The following is an 18,383-nucleotide window of genomic DNA, read 5'->3' as shown; positions in this document are numbered from 1 at the left end:
AAAACTTCTCTATTTTTTAAGTGTATGTTGGGTATTTTTTAAGGTAAATTAAGAATTTTGGATAGTCATAACAATATTTAATAAAGTGTTGTGGTGGATAACTGATAATCCCTTTCCCCATTTTGGAATTTTCAATTAGTTGATGAATAAGAGAAATCCCTTAGCTATTTAACAGTATTCCTATTAAATTAGACAATGGAAATTCAGGTAGTTAATTTGAATTTTAAATGATACAACCTCTGACCCCTCTGCAAAATGTTCAAAATAGAATTAATTATTCATGCCAAATCCACCAACTTAATGCTTTAACCTAATTACAGTTTTAGCCTCTCCCAACAGTATAGATTTAAACAAATCAATCTGAACATTTTTGGACCTCAACAAAGAGGTAATCTACATATAACCGCTTTGCCTTCTCTGAAGGGCAGGTAGCTTAGTCTGAAACACCTTTCTTTTGTTTTGCTGATACACTCTTTTTAGCTACAAAAGAAACAATCCATTTTATACAACTTCTTATAGCAACTTTCTACTACTGTAGATAGATGGAATGTTTCCAAAGTCATTGGTCTTTTAATATACCCATTAGTTAACTAGAATGAACATTGAATCTTAATCTGTTTTCAATCTGAATACTTCACAAGATATAATATATTGCTATAAATATATCAAACTATGTAATGGCTTTAATATATGGTTTGAAACAATATGATGGTTGAATACAATCATGGCAAGGAAAATATTACTAAGACTAAGAACTCCAGAAAAGAAAAAAATCATTTGTTCATGATCCTTTATATCATTTATATAAATGCCAAAATTTAGTTATAGGATTTCTATCTAACCGAAGAAAAATGTTTTGCATTTTATTTTAACACCGAAGTTTCAAAGTTGTTCATGATTGAATTTCAATCTTACAATGTACACCGCCACTGCACATTCATTCACCCTTGCACATTTCCCACCACCAAGTCCCTAGTTTCCTGTCTGTCTGTCTGTCTGTCTGTCTGTCTGTCTGTCTCTCTCTCTCTCACACACACACACACATGCCATTTTAATTGAATCTGTATAACTTATTTGTGAAAACCTACAGCTGCCACAGCCTGGACTATTGCAATCCATAGCATAGCATGATTCTCCATATATATATATACATATATATATGTATGTATGTATGTATGTATGTATGTATGTATGTATGTATGTATATGTAGTCAATTTCCCTTTTTAAAATGTGCATTCTCTTTGGAGGGGTGGGTATTGAAACTTTGGTTAAACTCATCGCTGGTTATTTAAACACTGTTCTTATAAAACTGTCCTTGCCAGTGATCATGTTCCTATCTTTGGGAAAACAACAGACTTTACACTATATTGTCATTAATTAATTCTTAAGTTACATTTCAATTTTCTCCAACAGAAATGCTCTAGAATAGGTAAAAACAAAAAAGAGGTTTGATTTCTTCTTTCTCAATCTATACCTTTCTTTTACTCTTCCTAAAAAACTCTGAATCCCCTCCATCATCCAAATGTGAGTAACGTGCAAGGTTAGTTGCCAATTTAAAAAAAGTGAGACGAGCGAATTCAATAATTCCTGATGGCAGTCTTGCTTTGCAAACTCTAAGGCTTACCTAAGAGGACAGTCAAATCTAGGAGAACCTAAGAGATTAGAAGGTGGCACCCGGAAGTGCCCGCCCAGGACTCCCGCTAGACCCGCCCCTTGCGCCGCCACAGCCAATCAGCGCGCGCCTCTGAGGCGCGCCTAGTGGGCCAAGATGGCGGCGGCCATAGGCGCGGGTTTCTGCTGGTAGCGCCGTTCCCCCGCTTATCTCTGCAAAATGTAAAATGCAAAACAAACGGCTAGTTGAGGGAGATCGCAGGCAATGAGTCGGCGAAGGAAACACGGGGAAAGCCCAACTCTGAAGAAAACACCGCGCAAAGCCACGGCGGCGGAGGAATGCGGCTTGAAGGTCGAGTCAGGGAAAAGGCGGCTGAAGTCGGCCCATGGCGGGGCTGCAGAGAGGCCACCTCGGCCCGGGGTGCAGCGAGAGCCGCCTGCAGCAGCCTCTTCGTGCAGTAAAAGTCACCCCGAGGGTGAGATGCCGGCAGTCTGGGGCGCCCGAGCCCCACTGGGAAGCCGTGGGGAGGGAAGGGATGGCAGCCCTGGTTCTCTTCACTCTGTTAACTCGTCACCTAAATTCCGCCCCAGTCACCCCACACTGCGCCCCACGGCTTGCAGGCCTCGCAGGCCGGAGTTCGAGATCTGCCCTGGGAGGCCTGCACACCCACTCCATGCCCTCTTGCAGGACTTGGTGCTGTTTTTCAAACCTCTTTTTGGTAGGTAAGCTGGGAGTTTGCTAAACTCGGAGGCTGCTACTTGGCCAGCATTGAGGGCGAATGGGGTGACCCTCTGTGAGCCCTCAGTGAGTCCCCCAGCGTGATTTCCCCCCCCCCCAACCACTTCCTCACGTTGAGTCTAAAGGAGGGGCCCCGTGGAGATAAGCCCTTAAAGCTTAGTTCCTGCCTCTCTTCACAGGAAGTCCGGCTGTGCCTGTTTGAGTCTTTTAATTCTAGGAAAGGTTTTTTTTTTTTAATTCATTTATTTTTTATTCAGTTTTTTGGTGTTTCATCTAAGCGACTTCTCAGGAGCAAACCGGATTTATCATTGCATCTTGGTAGGACCTGAACCCTAGAAGGGTCACCTGTGTATCTTCCAGAGCCAGATTTTTTTTTTTTTTTCAGTTTACTCCCATCAAGCTTTTCTGCTGGGAAGATCCTGCAGGAATTTAAGTGACACTAGATTGAGGCTCACTATCCCTCTCCAAATACTGCACAAGGTTTTTAAAAAGAACTTGGCTGAATTGTATAAAGTAGAAGAAAGGGAACAAAACATGAACCTAGTCCAGTCTCTGCTATGTATTGTTGATTTTAACAAGGATCCATCGATTACTGGTAGTTTCCAGTGCCGCCTAATTTCTGAGGGGTAGTGAATGGAACTCGATTTTATGGTGTTGTACATTGACAGACCTACTAGATAGCAGTGCTTAACTTTACATTTACATTTGAAAAGTGATGCAGCATTTGAAGCAATATATACAATTGTCTTTTTCTTCTTACATAGAAAAGTATGAAACCCCAGAGAGAATACTGAAAATGGATTTGTCATCGACCTTCAGTTCTCCTAATGACCTAGAAGGACAGAATGATATATTTTGGGATCAAAATTCACCAATGACAAAGCAGTTAGGTAATTGCTTATTAACTTTTTTATTTGGGTAAATATTTGATGAATGATTAGGATTAATAGACTTTCAGTTGGGTAATGCAGGATCATCAGATTTTCTTGGAAATAGTAATTGTCAGTAGTAAGCATGCGACCTCAGTGCATTGCAATATAAGCTGTGCTAATTAAAATTCTTTTTCTAAGAATGAGTGTCTATTTTTTAAGTGGTAGTGGGTTTCTTAAGGTGTAGGTTTACAATTTACAAAAATGTTTCTGTTTGTTTAGGTAAAGGAAGAAAAAAACAGATTTACACTACCGATAGTGATGTGATCTCACATATTGTTAACCGAATTGCCCCTCAGGTAAACATCATTTTATAGTTTATTTTAAACCTGAAGAACATGGCATTGAGTCCTCGTTTAACTCATGTAAAAACATTTTGCCATATATAGTTTGCTGAAGTAAAGCACCAAGCATTACTTTAACTTGTCTACTAGTTTGTTGGAGACCAGCTCCAAATGAATGGGCCTGATGCAGAGGCTGTGAGGCGAGATAGCATGGAGGTAGGGTGTTTCCCTTGTATGCAGAAGGACGGTGGTTCAAATCCATCCTTGCTTCCCATGTAGTCCCGCAAGACTTCCAGGAGTGATTTTTGAGTGTAGAGCCAGGAGTAAACTCTGAATGCTGCAGGGTGTGACACCCCCTCCCAAATGGGGCCAGAGCAGTGCCACAGGGTGTAAGGCGCCTACCTTGTGCACAGTAGCCTAGGACTGACTTCGGTTTGATCCACTGGCGTCCCATGTGGTCCCTCAAGCCAGGAGTGATTTCTGAGTGCATAGCCAGGAGTAACCCTTGAATGTCACTGGGTGTAGGCCAAAATAAAAAAAAAGAAAAGAAAACATGACAAACAAGAGAGAAAGCTTTGGGGTCAGACTGGCTCATGAATGGAGAGCCCTGACTATCAGTCATCAAAAGAAGAGTAGATAACAAACATTCTCAATATGTACACTATACTAACTAAACTTCAGGGGATTTACAATCTCTTAAAGGAATGTGAGGAATGAGGAGGTTTGAGGTATAATCTCTAAAACTTGTCTTCCTCTGGGGAAGGGTGACAGATAAGTGATTATATATAGGTCTCCTGCCCCTAGGCCATTCACTGAGTGGTTTGGGCTTCAGCTCAAATAACTTGGGTTAAGAACCCTTGAGTTTATTTGTACCTCTCTCAGATTCCTAGATCTCTAAAGGTTTGCAGTTTTTCTACAATAAACTTCCCCTACACTACTTCAATGCAGTTTTGGGGGAAATTGTAAATTTGAAATTATATTTTCCTAAACATATCTTTTAGCTTCTTAGAATGATAATTTTTTACCAAAACATAAATTTTTTTGTTGTTGCTTCACAATATATGCAGTCACTTTTCAAGTTACTAAAGTAAGAATCAGTGATAAAAATTTTAAATTGTATGCTTTTGTCATGAAATAATATAAAAATTAAAGTAGATAGGAGTCTGAAAGATAGCACAGTGGTAGGGCATTTGCCTTGCACATAGCCAGATCCAGGACAGACGGTTGTTCGAATCGCGGCATTTCATGATTCCCCATGCCTTCCAGGAGCAATTTCTGAGTGCAGAGCCGGGAGTAACCCTGAGCGCCACCCGGGTATGACCCAAAAACAAAAACTTTAAGTATATAAAAATCCTTGGTATACCAAAGGGTGCTGTAAATGCAAGATTATATTAAATTATAAATGTGTTAAAGTAGACACGTCTTCAAAATTTTTTGTCAGTCTGTACTATTTTAGTGAAATGGAAATAGCCTCTTTACTTTGTTCACTTTCTTATTTAGCAAAATTTAAAACTAAACTAATGGGTTTTGTTTAGTGTCTAGTTTGTATGAAATAAATGTAGTTTTCCATAGATTTTTCCTTCGATAGTGATTATTGAACCATAAGTAGTAGATAGAATAGCCCAATATGGTTAAGCAGATCACCATCTTCATGTAAGAGACAGAACATTTTTCTTAATGCTATATAATTATTAGAAATAATAACCAGTCAAAACAACTTTGTTGCTATTAGCTCTACATTCCATTTTGACATGTCATAGAAATTCATTTTACATAGTACATTAGTTAAATAGCACTTATGCCATACTATTTACTTCATAAGTTAACAGATCTTTTTAATTGTGGTTTTTTTTTTCATGAGGGAAACATAATGCAATATTTTTATTTTTATGTGTTTGGACTAACCAGCCTAAGAAATGATAAAACAATAGTTACCTTTTCAACTTAGCACTTTTAAAACATGACAATATTATTTCTAAAAGTTTGTAATATTCTCAGTGTTGTTTTGATGTACTATTTTCAAATAGTCAAATACATCATCACAGTATTTTCAAAAATTTTAAAACTACATGCTTTTATTTTAATTGAACAGTGATTTTGCTTCAGGGATACTTTTTACACACTAATTGAGCATTATTTTTTTTTTGTCATTGGTATACAGTTTTAGTAGAGATAATCCTATTGATTAAATTATGTCTTGATCCCTTGTACCTGGATTATAGTTGAGAATTAAAATACGTAAGTATTGATATACTTTTTATGGCATTGGGGATTAAATTCAGGACTTGCCAAACAGTGTATTATACGGCAAAGCCACATTCCAGGCCCTCATGAAAAATTTTAAAATATTTTATACTAGTTGGATTAAAAACATCTATAGGGCTTAAGTATACAGAATCCTTGTGTATTCTCTGAACGTGGGAAATGAATTTCAAACTACTTGGGTAAATGGTTTTAAAACTTATAATTCAGTCATACAGAATATTATTTTCACTAAATTTAAGTTGGCTTTTGAAACAAATAGAAATACTGAGTCTGAAAGTGAATTAATTTTATATCTTTGTTGGTATATTTTGCAAAACTAATGTGATTAAAGATTCGTAGAGAATTGGGTAATAAAATATTTCCATATGTAGTTTTATTTATTCATTTTGATTATTTTGCTATGAATTTGTATTGGTACTGTTTATTTTTATAAATTTCTTATGACAAATGAAATAAGTCCATTTTCTTTTGCGAGGTGTGCTTTTACTACTAAATGTTAAATATGCATTTGTTAAATTAAAATTATTAAAAAAATGTATTGAAAGTAAGGAAGTCCCAATTCTGAATGCCTTCTATAATTAAGTGGATCATTTACTACAACTTCTTATTACCTCAACTTTTCATTTATTTGTAATTTTTTTAGTAACTATCATCTTAGGAAAATATATTGCTAAAACAATTTTCAGAATGACTTTCTTTCTTCCCTCATTCCCTCTCATGGGAGTGTACTTTTATGCCTGTTTTTTTCCCCCCTCTCTCTTGCCAAAGGATGAAAAACCACCAACAAACTCTTTGTTGGGCATATGGATTGGTGAAACTGCTATTCCTTGTACACCCAATGAAGCAAAAGGAAAATCAAGAGGAAAAATCAACTGTATAAAGTAAGTTAAAATGTATTTTGCTTTCTAAAAATTTAGTTAAGTGGACATCGTAAGTGGTATCGTGTTCTTTTTAAATAAAAATATAAATTATTTTTATTAATTTTGTTTTATAAAAATTTGGCCACAATGTGTTGTGATGTGTGAGTATACTAACATTAAAATTACTAATTATATCTAGTATTGTATTTAATAATTAATAAATATTAAGTTTTTTTTTACAAATTATTTAATAGGTTAAAAACACAAAATAGAGAAGAAGAGCTTATGAAGTTGGCTAAACAATTTGACAAGAATATGGAAGAGCTTGATGGGATTCAAGAGCAGAACAAGATAAATCATGTTTTTATTCATAAAAGTTCAGAAGCAGAGATTTTAAATAATTTTAAAGAAAACGTACAGATGCATTTATTACCTGGCATAATTCCTGAAATAGATAATTCAATAATAAAGAAGAAATCAATTAAAGAAAACAGCAAGATATCTGTTGAAAATGATCAAATTATCAATCAGAAACCATTTGACCTAAGTGCTGAAGCTGCCTTTAATGCCATCTTTGATGGTTCTACTCAGAAATGTAGTGGAGTGTTAAGCCAAGATTCATCATATGCACTTTTGAATACTAGTAATACTGTCATTGCAAAAAAAAGTCCTTTGAAAGAGGAAAACGTCATTACTAACGAAACTCTGGTCACTGAAAAGCTGCAAAGTAAAACTCATAGATCACTTTCTCATCAAGAAGATGCTCCTTTGATGTCAAAATCATGTGTGTCAGCTTGTACTAAAGCAGCAAGAACTTCCAGAAGGCCTATTGATACACTCACTACCAGTGATTTTGAGGATGATTGGGAAAAGTTACTGAGTAATGAACCTTATATTATGCAAAATATCAGATCATCTGAACTTTGCCTTGCTGATCAAAATGAACCTTATACCTTTAATATTCAAAATGATGAAAGTAATTCAAAAACAAATACAAATCTAGATGTGAGGTTAAAAGATTCAAAAAATTCTCAAGATCTTTGTTCAAAGACACGCAATAGTGAATTAATAGATGCAAGTAAATATAGAGTTCTACCAAATCCAAGTGGTAAAGTATTAAACAAATTACCATCAAGTGAAAATAAGATGAAATTTGACAAATCTTTGAATACAGTTGTTGAAGACAAATATCAGGATTGTACAGTTAGAGCTTATCCAACAAAAATAAAGGAAGATATTCATTCAAAATTTACTTCGACTATAAATACATCTAGCAAAATGTCTTCGAACACATGGTATTCAAATGAACAGAAAAACAAGTCAAATTTGAATCAGTCTTTGAAAACACTTGCTAGTATAGAGCCTTGTAATTCTTCAATTTTGGACAGTAAAGCCAGTGTTTGTAACTCAAATCAAACTAATGCATCAAAATTAGGCTTACTCTTTGATGACTGGAGTGACCCAGTATTATCCAATGAAATAATTAAAGCGTGTCACCAATTAGAAAATACCTGGGAAGTAGATGATGTTGATGATGATTTATTATACCAAGCATGTGATGATATTGAAAAACTGAGTCAAGACAAAGAAGATGGTAAGACATCAGAAAATATACTTAATATCCATAACAGTTCCAAACATGGTTCTAAAAACATGTTTACTCCATCTGTACAAGGAAGTTCATTGCTACAATCAAAGCATTTGAATCTGTGCAGCATTTCGGGGCAAAAGACTTCATTGACAAATAGTCCACAAATAAATAAATCAGTGAAGATGGAGAAAAGGGAAATTTATGGAAATTCTCCAGGTTTTATAGGTGCTACGACAAACTTATCTATCTATTCTAAGAGTACAAACTGTCAGGAAAATAATCTACATTTTTCTCGGAATAATTCTGATGTTCCAATACAAGTGAATAATTCCAAACCAGTTCTTGTAGCAACTTCATCAGAACATCATCAGACTATAGAAATTGCTCCTGAGAAGAACTTAAACACCCAGTGTATGTCCCATAGGAATATAACAGATAAAACTTTGAGAGACCTTAACAGAACTGTTAGATCTTCTAAGTATACCTTTACAAGAATGAAAAATCCTCAAGTTCATTCCCAGTTTAACCAAAACTACTTGTCACAAAGTGGTTCTGATACTAAAATTCCACATGATTTAGAGAATAAAACTCTCAACCCATTTTATAAGGAAACTTTTCAACAGCAAACCTCAGTGAAACTTTCTGCATCTTTAAAACAACCTTCTAAAGGTATGTATGAATTGTTTTAGTTTGAAGGTTATCTTGAACTACACAAGTTGTTTAGTATATTTTTTACAAAATTGTGTGTGATTGAGTTTAAAATATACAATGCACAACACCTGCCTCTTTACCAGTTCACATGTCCTGCCATCAGTATCTCAAGTTTACCTCCTACCTTCTTGCCTGCCTCTGCTAGACTTTTTACTTCTCTTTTTTTTTCCCCCTTCCTTTAAGGCACCGGTTTGCAATATTGTTACTGAAGAAATATCACTCCTTTCAACACCCATTTCTGGTCTAGCATGATTATTTCCAACTATCATTGTCAAAGTGATCTTGTCTCTGCCTAACTACTTACTCCCCTGTTCCTTGTGGCAATCTTCCTACCATGGACCAGCCCTCCAGGACTTTATTTTATCTTTTACTGTACTATATATATTTTTTATTTTTTAATTCCACATACGAGTGGAATCATTTTACAGCTATCCCTATCCCTCTGATTCATTTTGCTCAGTATAATGCTCTCCATATCCATCCATGTAGAAGCAAATTTCATGACTTGATTTTTCCTAACAGCTGTGTAGTATTCTACTGTGTAGATCTATCACATTTCCCTTATCCATTCATCTGATCTCGGACACGTGGCTTCTTTACAAATTCTGGCTATTGTGAATGGTGCTGCAGTGTGCATAGAAGTGCCAAATATTTCCCATATGAATTTCAGAAGTGTTTGATCTATTTCTTTGAAATATGTATGGGCATCCTTATAGGAATTGCATTAAATCTACAGTGCTTTGGGAAGTATTCCCATTTTATTGATATTAATCCTCCCAATCCATTAAGGGGGTGATATACTTTCATTTTCTTATGTCCACTTTTATTTCTTGAAGTAATGTTTTGTTTTGTATAGGTCATTCACCTCTACTTGATTTTGAGGTACTCGATTGAGGCATATTGAATGTAATTTTTTTCATCTTTCCTCTTTCATTATTTGTATAAAGAAAGCCATGGGTGTGTGTACTAATTTTGTAGACTGCCAGTTTACTGTACTAATTTATTATTTCTAGAAGCTTTTTTGTCAAGTCTTTAGGATTTTCTAGAAACAGTATCATGTCATCGGCAAATAGTGAGAGCTTGACTACTTTTTCTATGTGGATACCCTTGATATATTTTCCTTGCCAAATTTCTATGGCAATGTAGAAGTGCCAAGATGGGGCAAACTTGTCTTGTTTCAGGTCTTAGAGAAAAGGCTTTTAGATTTTCTTCATTAAATATGCTTACTGTGGAGTTGTGGCAAATGGCTTTAACTACATTGAGGAAAGTTGCATCAATTCCCATCTTATTGAGAGTTTTTATCTTGAATGGGGCTGGACCTTGTTAGGTACTTTCTTTACATATATTGATCGGATCAAATGATTTTTATTTTTCATTTTATTGATAATGGTATTTTATGTTTATTGACTTGTGTATGTTAAACCATCCTTACATCCCTGGAGTGTATCCTACTTGGTCACGGTATCTGATTTTTTTTGATGAATTGTTGGATTCTATTTGCTAATATTTTGTTGAGGATGTTTGCATCTGTTCAAGTATATCCACCTACAGTTCTTTGTATGTATGTTGTACCTGTCTTTTTTTCGTATCAGGGTGATGCTATCTTCATAGAAACTGTTTAGAAATATCTCTTTTTTTTTGCTTTGTTTGTTCTGGAGCCTTGCCTGGCAGTGCTCAAGGATTACTCCTGGCTCTGCACTCAGAAATTGCTCCTGGCTCCCGGGACCATATGGGATTCCGGGAATCAAATCCAGGTTTTCATACTGGGCCAGTCGTGTTCAAGGCAAACGCCCTACCACTCTGCTACCTCTGGCCTCTGGAAGTATTTCTGTTTCTTTATTTGGAAAATGTTTTAAATGCATTGGCAGTAAATCTTCTTTAAAGTTCTGAAAGAATTCATTAGTGAATCCATCTGTACCCGACTTTCATTTTGGTGGGAAATTTTTGATTACCATTTTACTTTTAATTTCCTATATAGTTATAGGTGTATTCAGGTATACCAACCAGAGCATCTTGACTCAACCTTCAGAGATCATAGCAGGGGTGATGAACACGCAGCTCGAGCGGCACCTGGCCAAAATGAATGTGGCTCTCTGCCTCTTATCATTTTGTATACTGTGGTTCTTTGCCAAGTTTGGATTTTGTTCTGCTGCTTCTGAGGAGGGGCCTCTGAGGAGAGATCTCCGAGCAAGGAGTCTCCGAGCTGCATCATCCTGTCTCTCATCCCTTGGAAACAACTACACAGGCCAGCGGGGGAGGGGGGGACCCGTGTGTCACATGTGGGGTCACATCTTGCCTTTAGTTCTTAGTGTGGAGGACGCAACACACCATCACCATCACTGCAGGATTTTTACCCTCACTCAAAATGGCAAAATGCAATATGTGTTTAATATATTATTGTGGGGCCCGGAGAGATAGCACAGCGGCGTTTGCCTTGCAAGCAGCCGATCCAGGACCAAAGGTGGTTGGTTCGAATCCCGGTGTCCCATATGGTCCCCCGTGCCTGCCAGGAGCTATTTCTGACCAGACAGCCAGGAGTAACCCCTGAGCACCGCCGGGTGTGGCCCAAAAACAAAAAAACAAAACAAAGCAAAAAAAAAAAAAAAATATATATATATATATATATATATATATTATTGTTAAAATTGTATGCTTTTGTGTGAGTGTTTATCTGTTTTGGCAGGTCTCTGTGTGGTGTGGCTCTCTGACTCACAGTTTAAAATTTTGGCTCTTTGTGTCGAACTTGTTTGCCACCCCTGGATTATAGGAACCCAAGAATTTATCCATTTTTTTCCAAGTTCTTAGTTTTCTGGCATAAAGATTCTCAAAGTAATGTCTGATTAGCCTTTTGTATTTCTGTAATTTCTGTTGTGGCATCTTCCCTTTTTTTATTCTGTGTATTTGAATTTTATCTTTTCCTTTGTGAGACATGCTTTGGCTTATTGATGTTTAATTTTCTAAGAGTTAACTCTTGCTTTCATTGATTTTTTGGGGGGGTTCTTTCTTTCTTTCTTTCTTTCTTTCTTTCTTTCTTTCTTTCTTTCTTTCTTTCTTTCTTTCTTTCTTTCTTTCTTTCTTTCTTTCTTTCTTTCTTTCTTTCTTTCTTTCTTTCTTTCTTTCTCTCTCTCTCTCTCTCTCTCTCTCTCTCTCTCTCTCTCTCCCCCTCCCTCCCTCCCTCCCTCCCTCCCTCCCTCCCTCCCTCCCTCCCTCCTTCCTTCCTTCCTTCCTTCCTTCCTTCCTTCCTTTTTTTTTTTTGGTTACACCTGGCTCTACGCTCAGAAATCACTCCTGTCAGACTCGGTGGACCATATGAGATTCCAGGATTCAAACCACCATCCTTTTGCATGCAAGGCAAATACCCTACCTCCATGCTATCTCTCCGGCTCCTGGGGGGGGGGTTCTTTTTTGGGGGATTTCCAGTTCATTAACTTATGCTCTAATTTTTTTGACTTTTGGTTTTGATTTTGGGGGTGGTCCTTACCTGGCAGCACTCAGGCGTTACTCCTGGCTCTACCCTCGGAAATAGTTCCTAGCAAGCACTGGAAACCATATAGGATGCCGGGTTTAGAACCTGCTGTCCATCTTGGATTGGCTGTGTGCAAGGCAAACGCCCTATCACTGCCATCTCTCTAGCCCCATTTTTTGCTCTAAGTTTTAGTATTCTTCCTACCTGCTTTTGGTTCGTTTTGTTGATCATTTTCCAATTTCTTAAACTATGCCAAAAAGTTATATATGTAGGCCCTTTCTTCCTGATGAATGTTTGCAATGCTATGGATATTTTTTAATACTGTTTTTGCAATGTGTCACAATTCTGATAGTTTGTATCCTCATTCTTGTTTGTTTTCAGGAATCTTGATTTTTCTCATTAATGTTTTCTCTGACCCAGTAGTTTTTCATTAATGAAACTTTCAATTTACAGTTCTCTGTTTCTGTTTGTAATTCACTTCTATTTTCAGTTTACTGTGGTGTGAGAAGATAGGTGATAAAATTTCTGTCCTCTTGATTTTATGGAGTATGTTTGTTGTCTGTCTTGAAGAATGTCCCATGTACACCTGAAAAGAGACTTACATATCTACTAAGCCCTTTTTTCTTCATATTCTTTTTTCAGACCCAGTATATCCTTGTTGAATTTTAGCCTGGTTGATCTATCAAAAGGTGACAAAGCAGTGCTGAAGTTTTTGTTTGTTTGTTTTTGTTTTTTGAGGCCACACCTGGTGATGCTCAGGGTCATGTGATACTTCTGGCTATGCGCTCAGAAATTGCTCATGGCTTGGGGGACCATATGGACGCTGGGAGATCTAACCAAGGTCTGTCCTGGGTCAGCTGAGTGCAGTAGCCCCTTTAGTTCTCTTAAAAGTGTTCTGAATTTCTAAGTTATGAGGATATTGTATGTCCATGAAGCTGTATATCATTCTTTAAATTTGAGTGAGTCTGGCTGGATGAAGTATTCTTGGCATTAATTTACTTTATTTTCCTTATATCCTTAGGGCCTGGAAATCTTTAGGATGCTCTTTTGTATGTAATTTTTGTTATTGTTGTTGCTTTCAGTATTCTATTCCTATGGTTTTCATTATTGTAACTAGGATGTACCTTAGGGTGTTTTCTTTAGGACCCATACATAGATGGTACTTTTTGGTCATCCAGGATGTGATGAGTACATGTGGTCTTCAACTCTGAGAACTTCTCAGCCACAGTGTCTTTATTGCTTCTTCATCCATGTTTTCTTCCTGGCTCTCTTGAGTTCCCATTCATATGTTGTTTCTATTGAATTTAACCCAAAGATCTAATGTTGTCAACATTTATTTTGAGGATTTTTTTCATCTTTTACTGCTGTTTGGAAGTTTTCTGCACTTCAACTTCAAGCTTCCTGATTCAGTTTTCATCAACTGTTACTCTGCTGATGAGGCTTTCCAATGAATTTTTCATTCACTTACCAAGTTTTTCAGTTATGATATTTCTTCTTGTATTTTTATCATTTCTGTGTTTGTATGGTTTTTCTTTCAGCTCTTTGAACAGCCTAAGCATTTCCAATCTGAACTCCATTTCAGAGAAGAAAACGTTTTTTGAGTTTAAAGTTATGTTCTGTGTTAGAACTTAAGTGTTAAATTTTAAAACTTTAAAAATTATCAATCTCTATATTTAAATAAGGTAACCATTGACCTATCATGAATTTATTTATTTGAGTTATAATTCCATTATAGAATAAGTGTCCAGATTATTTGACACCCCACAAAACTCATTTAATATTATGTTTGCATTTTGGATAGATGAGTATCCAGTTTTTCCAATGTTTTCCTTTATGCTTATTGATACTTGTAATCATCTATTATTAACATTGTTTCTACTGGTTTTTATTTGGATTTTCTTTAGCAAAGTGTTCTACCAAAAAAAAAAAAAACCCACCCCTATTTTAATGAAATTTATGCTTAAAGGGTTTGACAGGCTATATAGTCTTTTAAATTTAATTCAAAGTTTGCTTTTTGTATAGCCAACAGGCAAAAATGAGTTTTATATTTTAGTAATTAAAAACTGAATATTTAGAACTTACGAAAAATATGGATCTTTATGTTCATAAATAATGTATAACTAAACTGCAAGATATGTTTTTGTATATAGGTTCATGGCTATTTTCATAGTGTAATGGCAGAAGTTGTATTGAAACTAAAACTAATTTTACCCTCAAATGTTAATATACTTTCTTTTCTTTAATGGCCGCACCAAAAATGCTGACCCTGCTTTAGCATAGTGAACTACTATTGCTTTGTATTTTGTAACAATTTAAGTTTTATATGTGTGTGTGTGTGTGTATATATATAAACTCAATTGAAGATTGAGTTTAAGAAAGGACTGATGGGAGAATGGATGAGTCTGTAAATCAGATATTTATGGTGTGACTTTATTATATAATTTGAAGTTCTATTACCAATTATGATGTAAAACATTATTAACCTGTTTTCTTTAAAACTACGGTCAATTAAATATGAACTCTGTTAATGTTCATTATTATATTTTCCAAATGTTAGACTAAAAAATAATCTATCCAATTATAAGGAAAAAAATAGCTAGAATCTTTGAGATAATTGGCTAAGGAAATAAAAAGTATCAGAATCATCAGAGTAATTTATTTAAGATGTCTCAATTCTGAACATATCTTCCCACTTCCTTTTCTGATTAGACCCAAGAAAGGAAAGTGAAGCAGGTGATACATTTTTTCCCTTAAAAATAGAAATGTCTGGCCAGAGTGATAGCCCAGTGGGTAGGGCATTTGCCTCATATTCATCCTACTGGAGTTCAGTCCTCAGAATATATGGTCCCCTGACCTAAGCCTGCCAAGAATTATTTCTGAGCATAAGAACCAAGAGTAGAGTAACCCCTAAGCACTTCAAATAAATAAAAAAGAAATGTCTTATAATTTAGAGCCTTTGCCTACACGTAATATAAATTCTGTTCTTCCAATTGTTCTGTAGATTCTATTTTATTATAACTCAGGATTTTGGCAGTAGGAAAATAGATATTATTAAAATATAAGCTTATTTTAATTTATTCAGCATTATTTTATAGTATTTTTGCCTGAAATAGACTCTAAATTATGCTGCATAGGAATGCATTAAATGCTCTACATTTTATATATATATGCATATGTGTGTATATGAATATGTGTGTATATATATATGTACATATATATATAAGATTTCAGATTCAAAGTTGAGAAGATGGCTCATGTAACTGGAGGTATACTTTGTGGGTCTTCAATGCTGGAGAGCAGCACCTACAGAAGTACCATCAATTGTAGTTTAAATGAAAAACAAAAAAGGATAATAAAGCATTCAAAGTTGACTTTCTTATAATCAATTTCTCATTGATTATGATTTGCCTTATTTTTTATTTATGGTTATATAACCTTTTAAAAGACCACCTTGTTTTTCAAATGTATTCATTTAGGTGTGAAACTTTTCTGCATAGTGATAATAAGTTTTAGTCAAATTAATTTTATAAGACTGTGCAAAGAATATTTCATAAAGGAATAGAGGGCTGAGGCTTATTAGTACAACAGATAGGGTACTTGCCTTGTATGTGGCCAACCAGAGCTTGACACATGCTTCCCTAAACTTGGCAGGAGTGATTCCTGACTTCAGAGCCAGGAATAAACCCCTAAACAATGAGACCAGTATTTTGGGTTTGCCCCAAAACAAACAAAAAGGAAACAGAGTAGTATTTGTTTTTGTTGTTGTTGTATAGTATATACTTGGAATCTTCTGCTTAATAATTTGGTGTGAGTCAGTAGCCAAACCATTGTGACAAATCTGGATAATTAGAAAATAAAAATTAAAACTCATTCAGGATGACTACAGTTTGTAAAACTTACCTCTGCATTTTGTTTAAATTTTAGAGGAAGAGAAAAATAGAAAGTGCTCTCCTGAAGAAATTCAGAGAAAAAGACAAGAAGCAATGGTTCGAAGAATGGCCAGAGCACAGGCAACAACTGTAAAGGCAGCTCCCAGTTGAATTTCTGTAATGGAATATTATTTGGAAGAATTAATACAGACAATAACTATCTATGATAGGAAAAATATTCTTTTTGATTTCTCTGTGAGAAATTTAATGCTGAGTTGTAAAGCATGGACTTCTACTTTATTTAATAGATTGCTGTTTGGAATAGTTGGTGAAACATTACCTTAGAGAAAGATACCAAAGTGGTTGGTTGTGTTTTCAAAATTCAAGGTCATCAATTATACTGAAGGAAATTGTTATGGTTTTAAATAATTTGATTAGAGAAGACCATTGAAAAGTATGTAATCTACTTAGTTTTAAACTGTAAAATGTTTTCCTGAGCTGAGATTTGACTAAATTAACAGACTGTTACTTACAGCATTCCTTTCAGTAACCCTTTTCCTAAAACTTTCGTGAATTTCTGAATTCTAATACTTCCATACTGTTAGGAACAAAGTTTTTGGGAAATGAAGAATTGTAATTTGTAAAGAAATTGCTATTTTTTATTTATTATTCTGAAGTAGATTTTATCTTTAATTTTCTGATAAGATCCATTTTGGAAACTGACCAAAAACTGATTTAAGAAATCCACTTATGGGGCTGGATCAATAGCATAGTAGGCAAACAGCACATTTGCCTTTCATGTGGCCAACCCTGGTACTATCTCCAGCATCCAATATGGTCCCCCAAGCCTTCCAGGAGCGATTTTTGAGCACAGAGCCAGGAGTAGTAATTCCTGAGTGCCACTAAGTGTTGTCCCCCCACTGCCTCCCAAATCCTCCACTTTCAAATCATGATACTTTCTCTTTTTAGGGGTATATGTATACTTAAAATTAGCAAAAACTTTGGATATCTGGTTCAACATTGGTAGATAAGAAAAATGAAGAGTTAGTTTATAAGTCACAGGCAAGTTGTGATTATGCTAAGGTTATTAGAATTGTTTTGGGATACCTAGACAAATAAACCTTTTTTGTTTTGTTTTGGGGCCACACCCGGTGACACTCAGGGGTTGTTACTCCTGGCTTTGTGCTCAGAAATCGTACCTGGCTTGGATTATATGGGACACCTGGGGATCTAACCGTGGTCCGTTCTAGGCTAGCACTGGCAAGGCAGACAGATTCCTTACCCCTTGCGCCACCACACCGGCCCCCAAAATAAACCTTTTGCTTTACATTTTTTTGTATGTGAAATTATTTATTTGTAGAAACAGCCATTATTTTGTTGTATAAAGCAAAAAATATGTAAAAGTATGTTAATGACTACTTAATTCAATTTTCATTTTGTTACATTAAAGACTTTATTCCAGTATATGAAAATGAGATTTCTTTTTATTTTTCTGTAGTAAATGTGACTTTCCCTGGATTAAATGACTGAATTTATTTGTTCTGTGACACTTTCCCCCAACTTTATGCTTGTTTGAGAGTTGCTAAACTACAAATCAAACCAGAAAGCATAAGGCAGTATAGAGCTCTATTCATCCTTCGATTAAGAAATTACTGATCATAATTGTTCACACTATTCAGTTATCTCAGAACTTCCTATGTTCAAATATATATATACTTATGTATATATAAATTTGGGCATTGAGTTTTATTTTAACAGTGGACTAACATTCCAGTAATGTTTATTAGTACCTAAAAAATGTGAGATGAATATAAAGAATATATAATCTGCGTTTTGCTTAGGTACTTCCCTAATTCTGTTTGCCTCCTTTAGAAAATATCTTTGAACCTATTCTATCTATTCAATAATACTGAGCCTTATATTTTTTGAAACACGCGTTTCCTGACCATTCTTAATGGAATTGATTTCTTCTCTAATTATGACAATGCTGATTTCTCACATCTCATATTTTGAGAATATTCTTGCTATTCACACACTTCTTTTCTATGTTGATTCAT

General features: G+C 35.4%; 2 protein-coding genes across 2 annotated transcripts; both read left to right on the top strand.

Annotated features, from left to right (window-relative positions):
• Window positions 1–1,769: 1,769 nt before the first annotated feature.
• LOC126024696 (ewing's tumor-associated antigen 1 homolog) lies at window positions 1,770–17,274 on the top strand. The gene is made up of 6 exons (XM_049785142.1): window positions 1,770–2,088; window positions 3,116–3,241; window positions 3,503–3,579; window positions 6,598–6,710; window positions 6,944–8,949; window positions 16,382–17,274. Exons 1-6 carry the CDS (start codon window positions 1,878–1,880, stop codon window positions 16,495–16,497), a joined length of 2,649 nt encoding a protein of 882 aa, XP_049641099.1. The 5' UTR covers window positions 1,770–1,877; the 3' UTR covers window positions 16,498–17,274.
• On the top strand, window positions 1,878–16,497 carry LOC126024130 (ewing's tumor-associated antigen 1 homolog). The gene is made up of 7 exons (XM_049784578.1): window positions 1,878–2,331; window positions 3,116–3,241; window positions 3,503–3,579; window positions 3,715–3,780; window positions 6,598–6,710; window positions 6,944–8,949; window positions 16,382–16,497. The coding sequence occupies exons 1-7, from the start codon at window positions 1,878–1,880 to the stop codon at window positions 16,495–16,497; spliced, it is 2,958 nt and encodes a 985-aa protein (XP_049640535.1).
• Window positions 17,275–18,383: the final 1,109 nt, after the last annotated feature.

Source organism: Suncus etruscus, chromosome 12, assembly GCF_024139225.1.
Source record: "Suncus etruscus isolate mSunEtr1 chromosome 12, mSunEtr1.pri.cur, whole genome shotgun sequence".
NCBI lineage: Eukaryota > Metazoa > Chordata > Mammalia > Eulipotyphla > Soricidae > Suncus > Suncus etruscus.
This window is presented reverse-complemented; position numbering and strand designations above follow the sequence as displayed.

Coding starts and splice junctions, on each gene's coding strand:
- LOC126024696 (XM_049785142.1), top strand. CDS start 1,878: ATGAGTCGGCGAAGGAAACACGGGGAAAGCCCAACTCTGAAGAAAACA. Junction 3,580..6,597: donor TTAACCGAATTGCCCCTCAG/GTAAACATCATT, acceptor CTCTTGCCAAAG/GATGAAAAACCACCAACAAA. Junction 8,950..16,381: donor TTTAAAACAACCTTCTAAAG/GTATGTATGAAT, acceptor TTTAAATTTTAG/AGGAAGAGAAAAATAGAAAG.
- LOC126024130 (XM_049784578.1), top strand. CDS start 1,878: ATGAGTCGGCGAAGGAAACACGGGGAAAGCCCAACTCTGAAGAAAACA. Junction 6,711..6,943: donor GGAAAAATCAACTGTATAAA/GTAAGTTAAAAT, acceptor ATTATTTAATAG/GTTAAAAACACAAAATAGAG. Junction 8,950..16,381: donor TTTAAAACAACCTTCTAAAG/GTATGTATGAAT, acceptor TTTAAATTTTAG/AGGAAGAGAAAAATAGAAAG.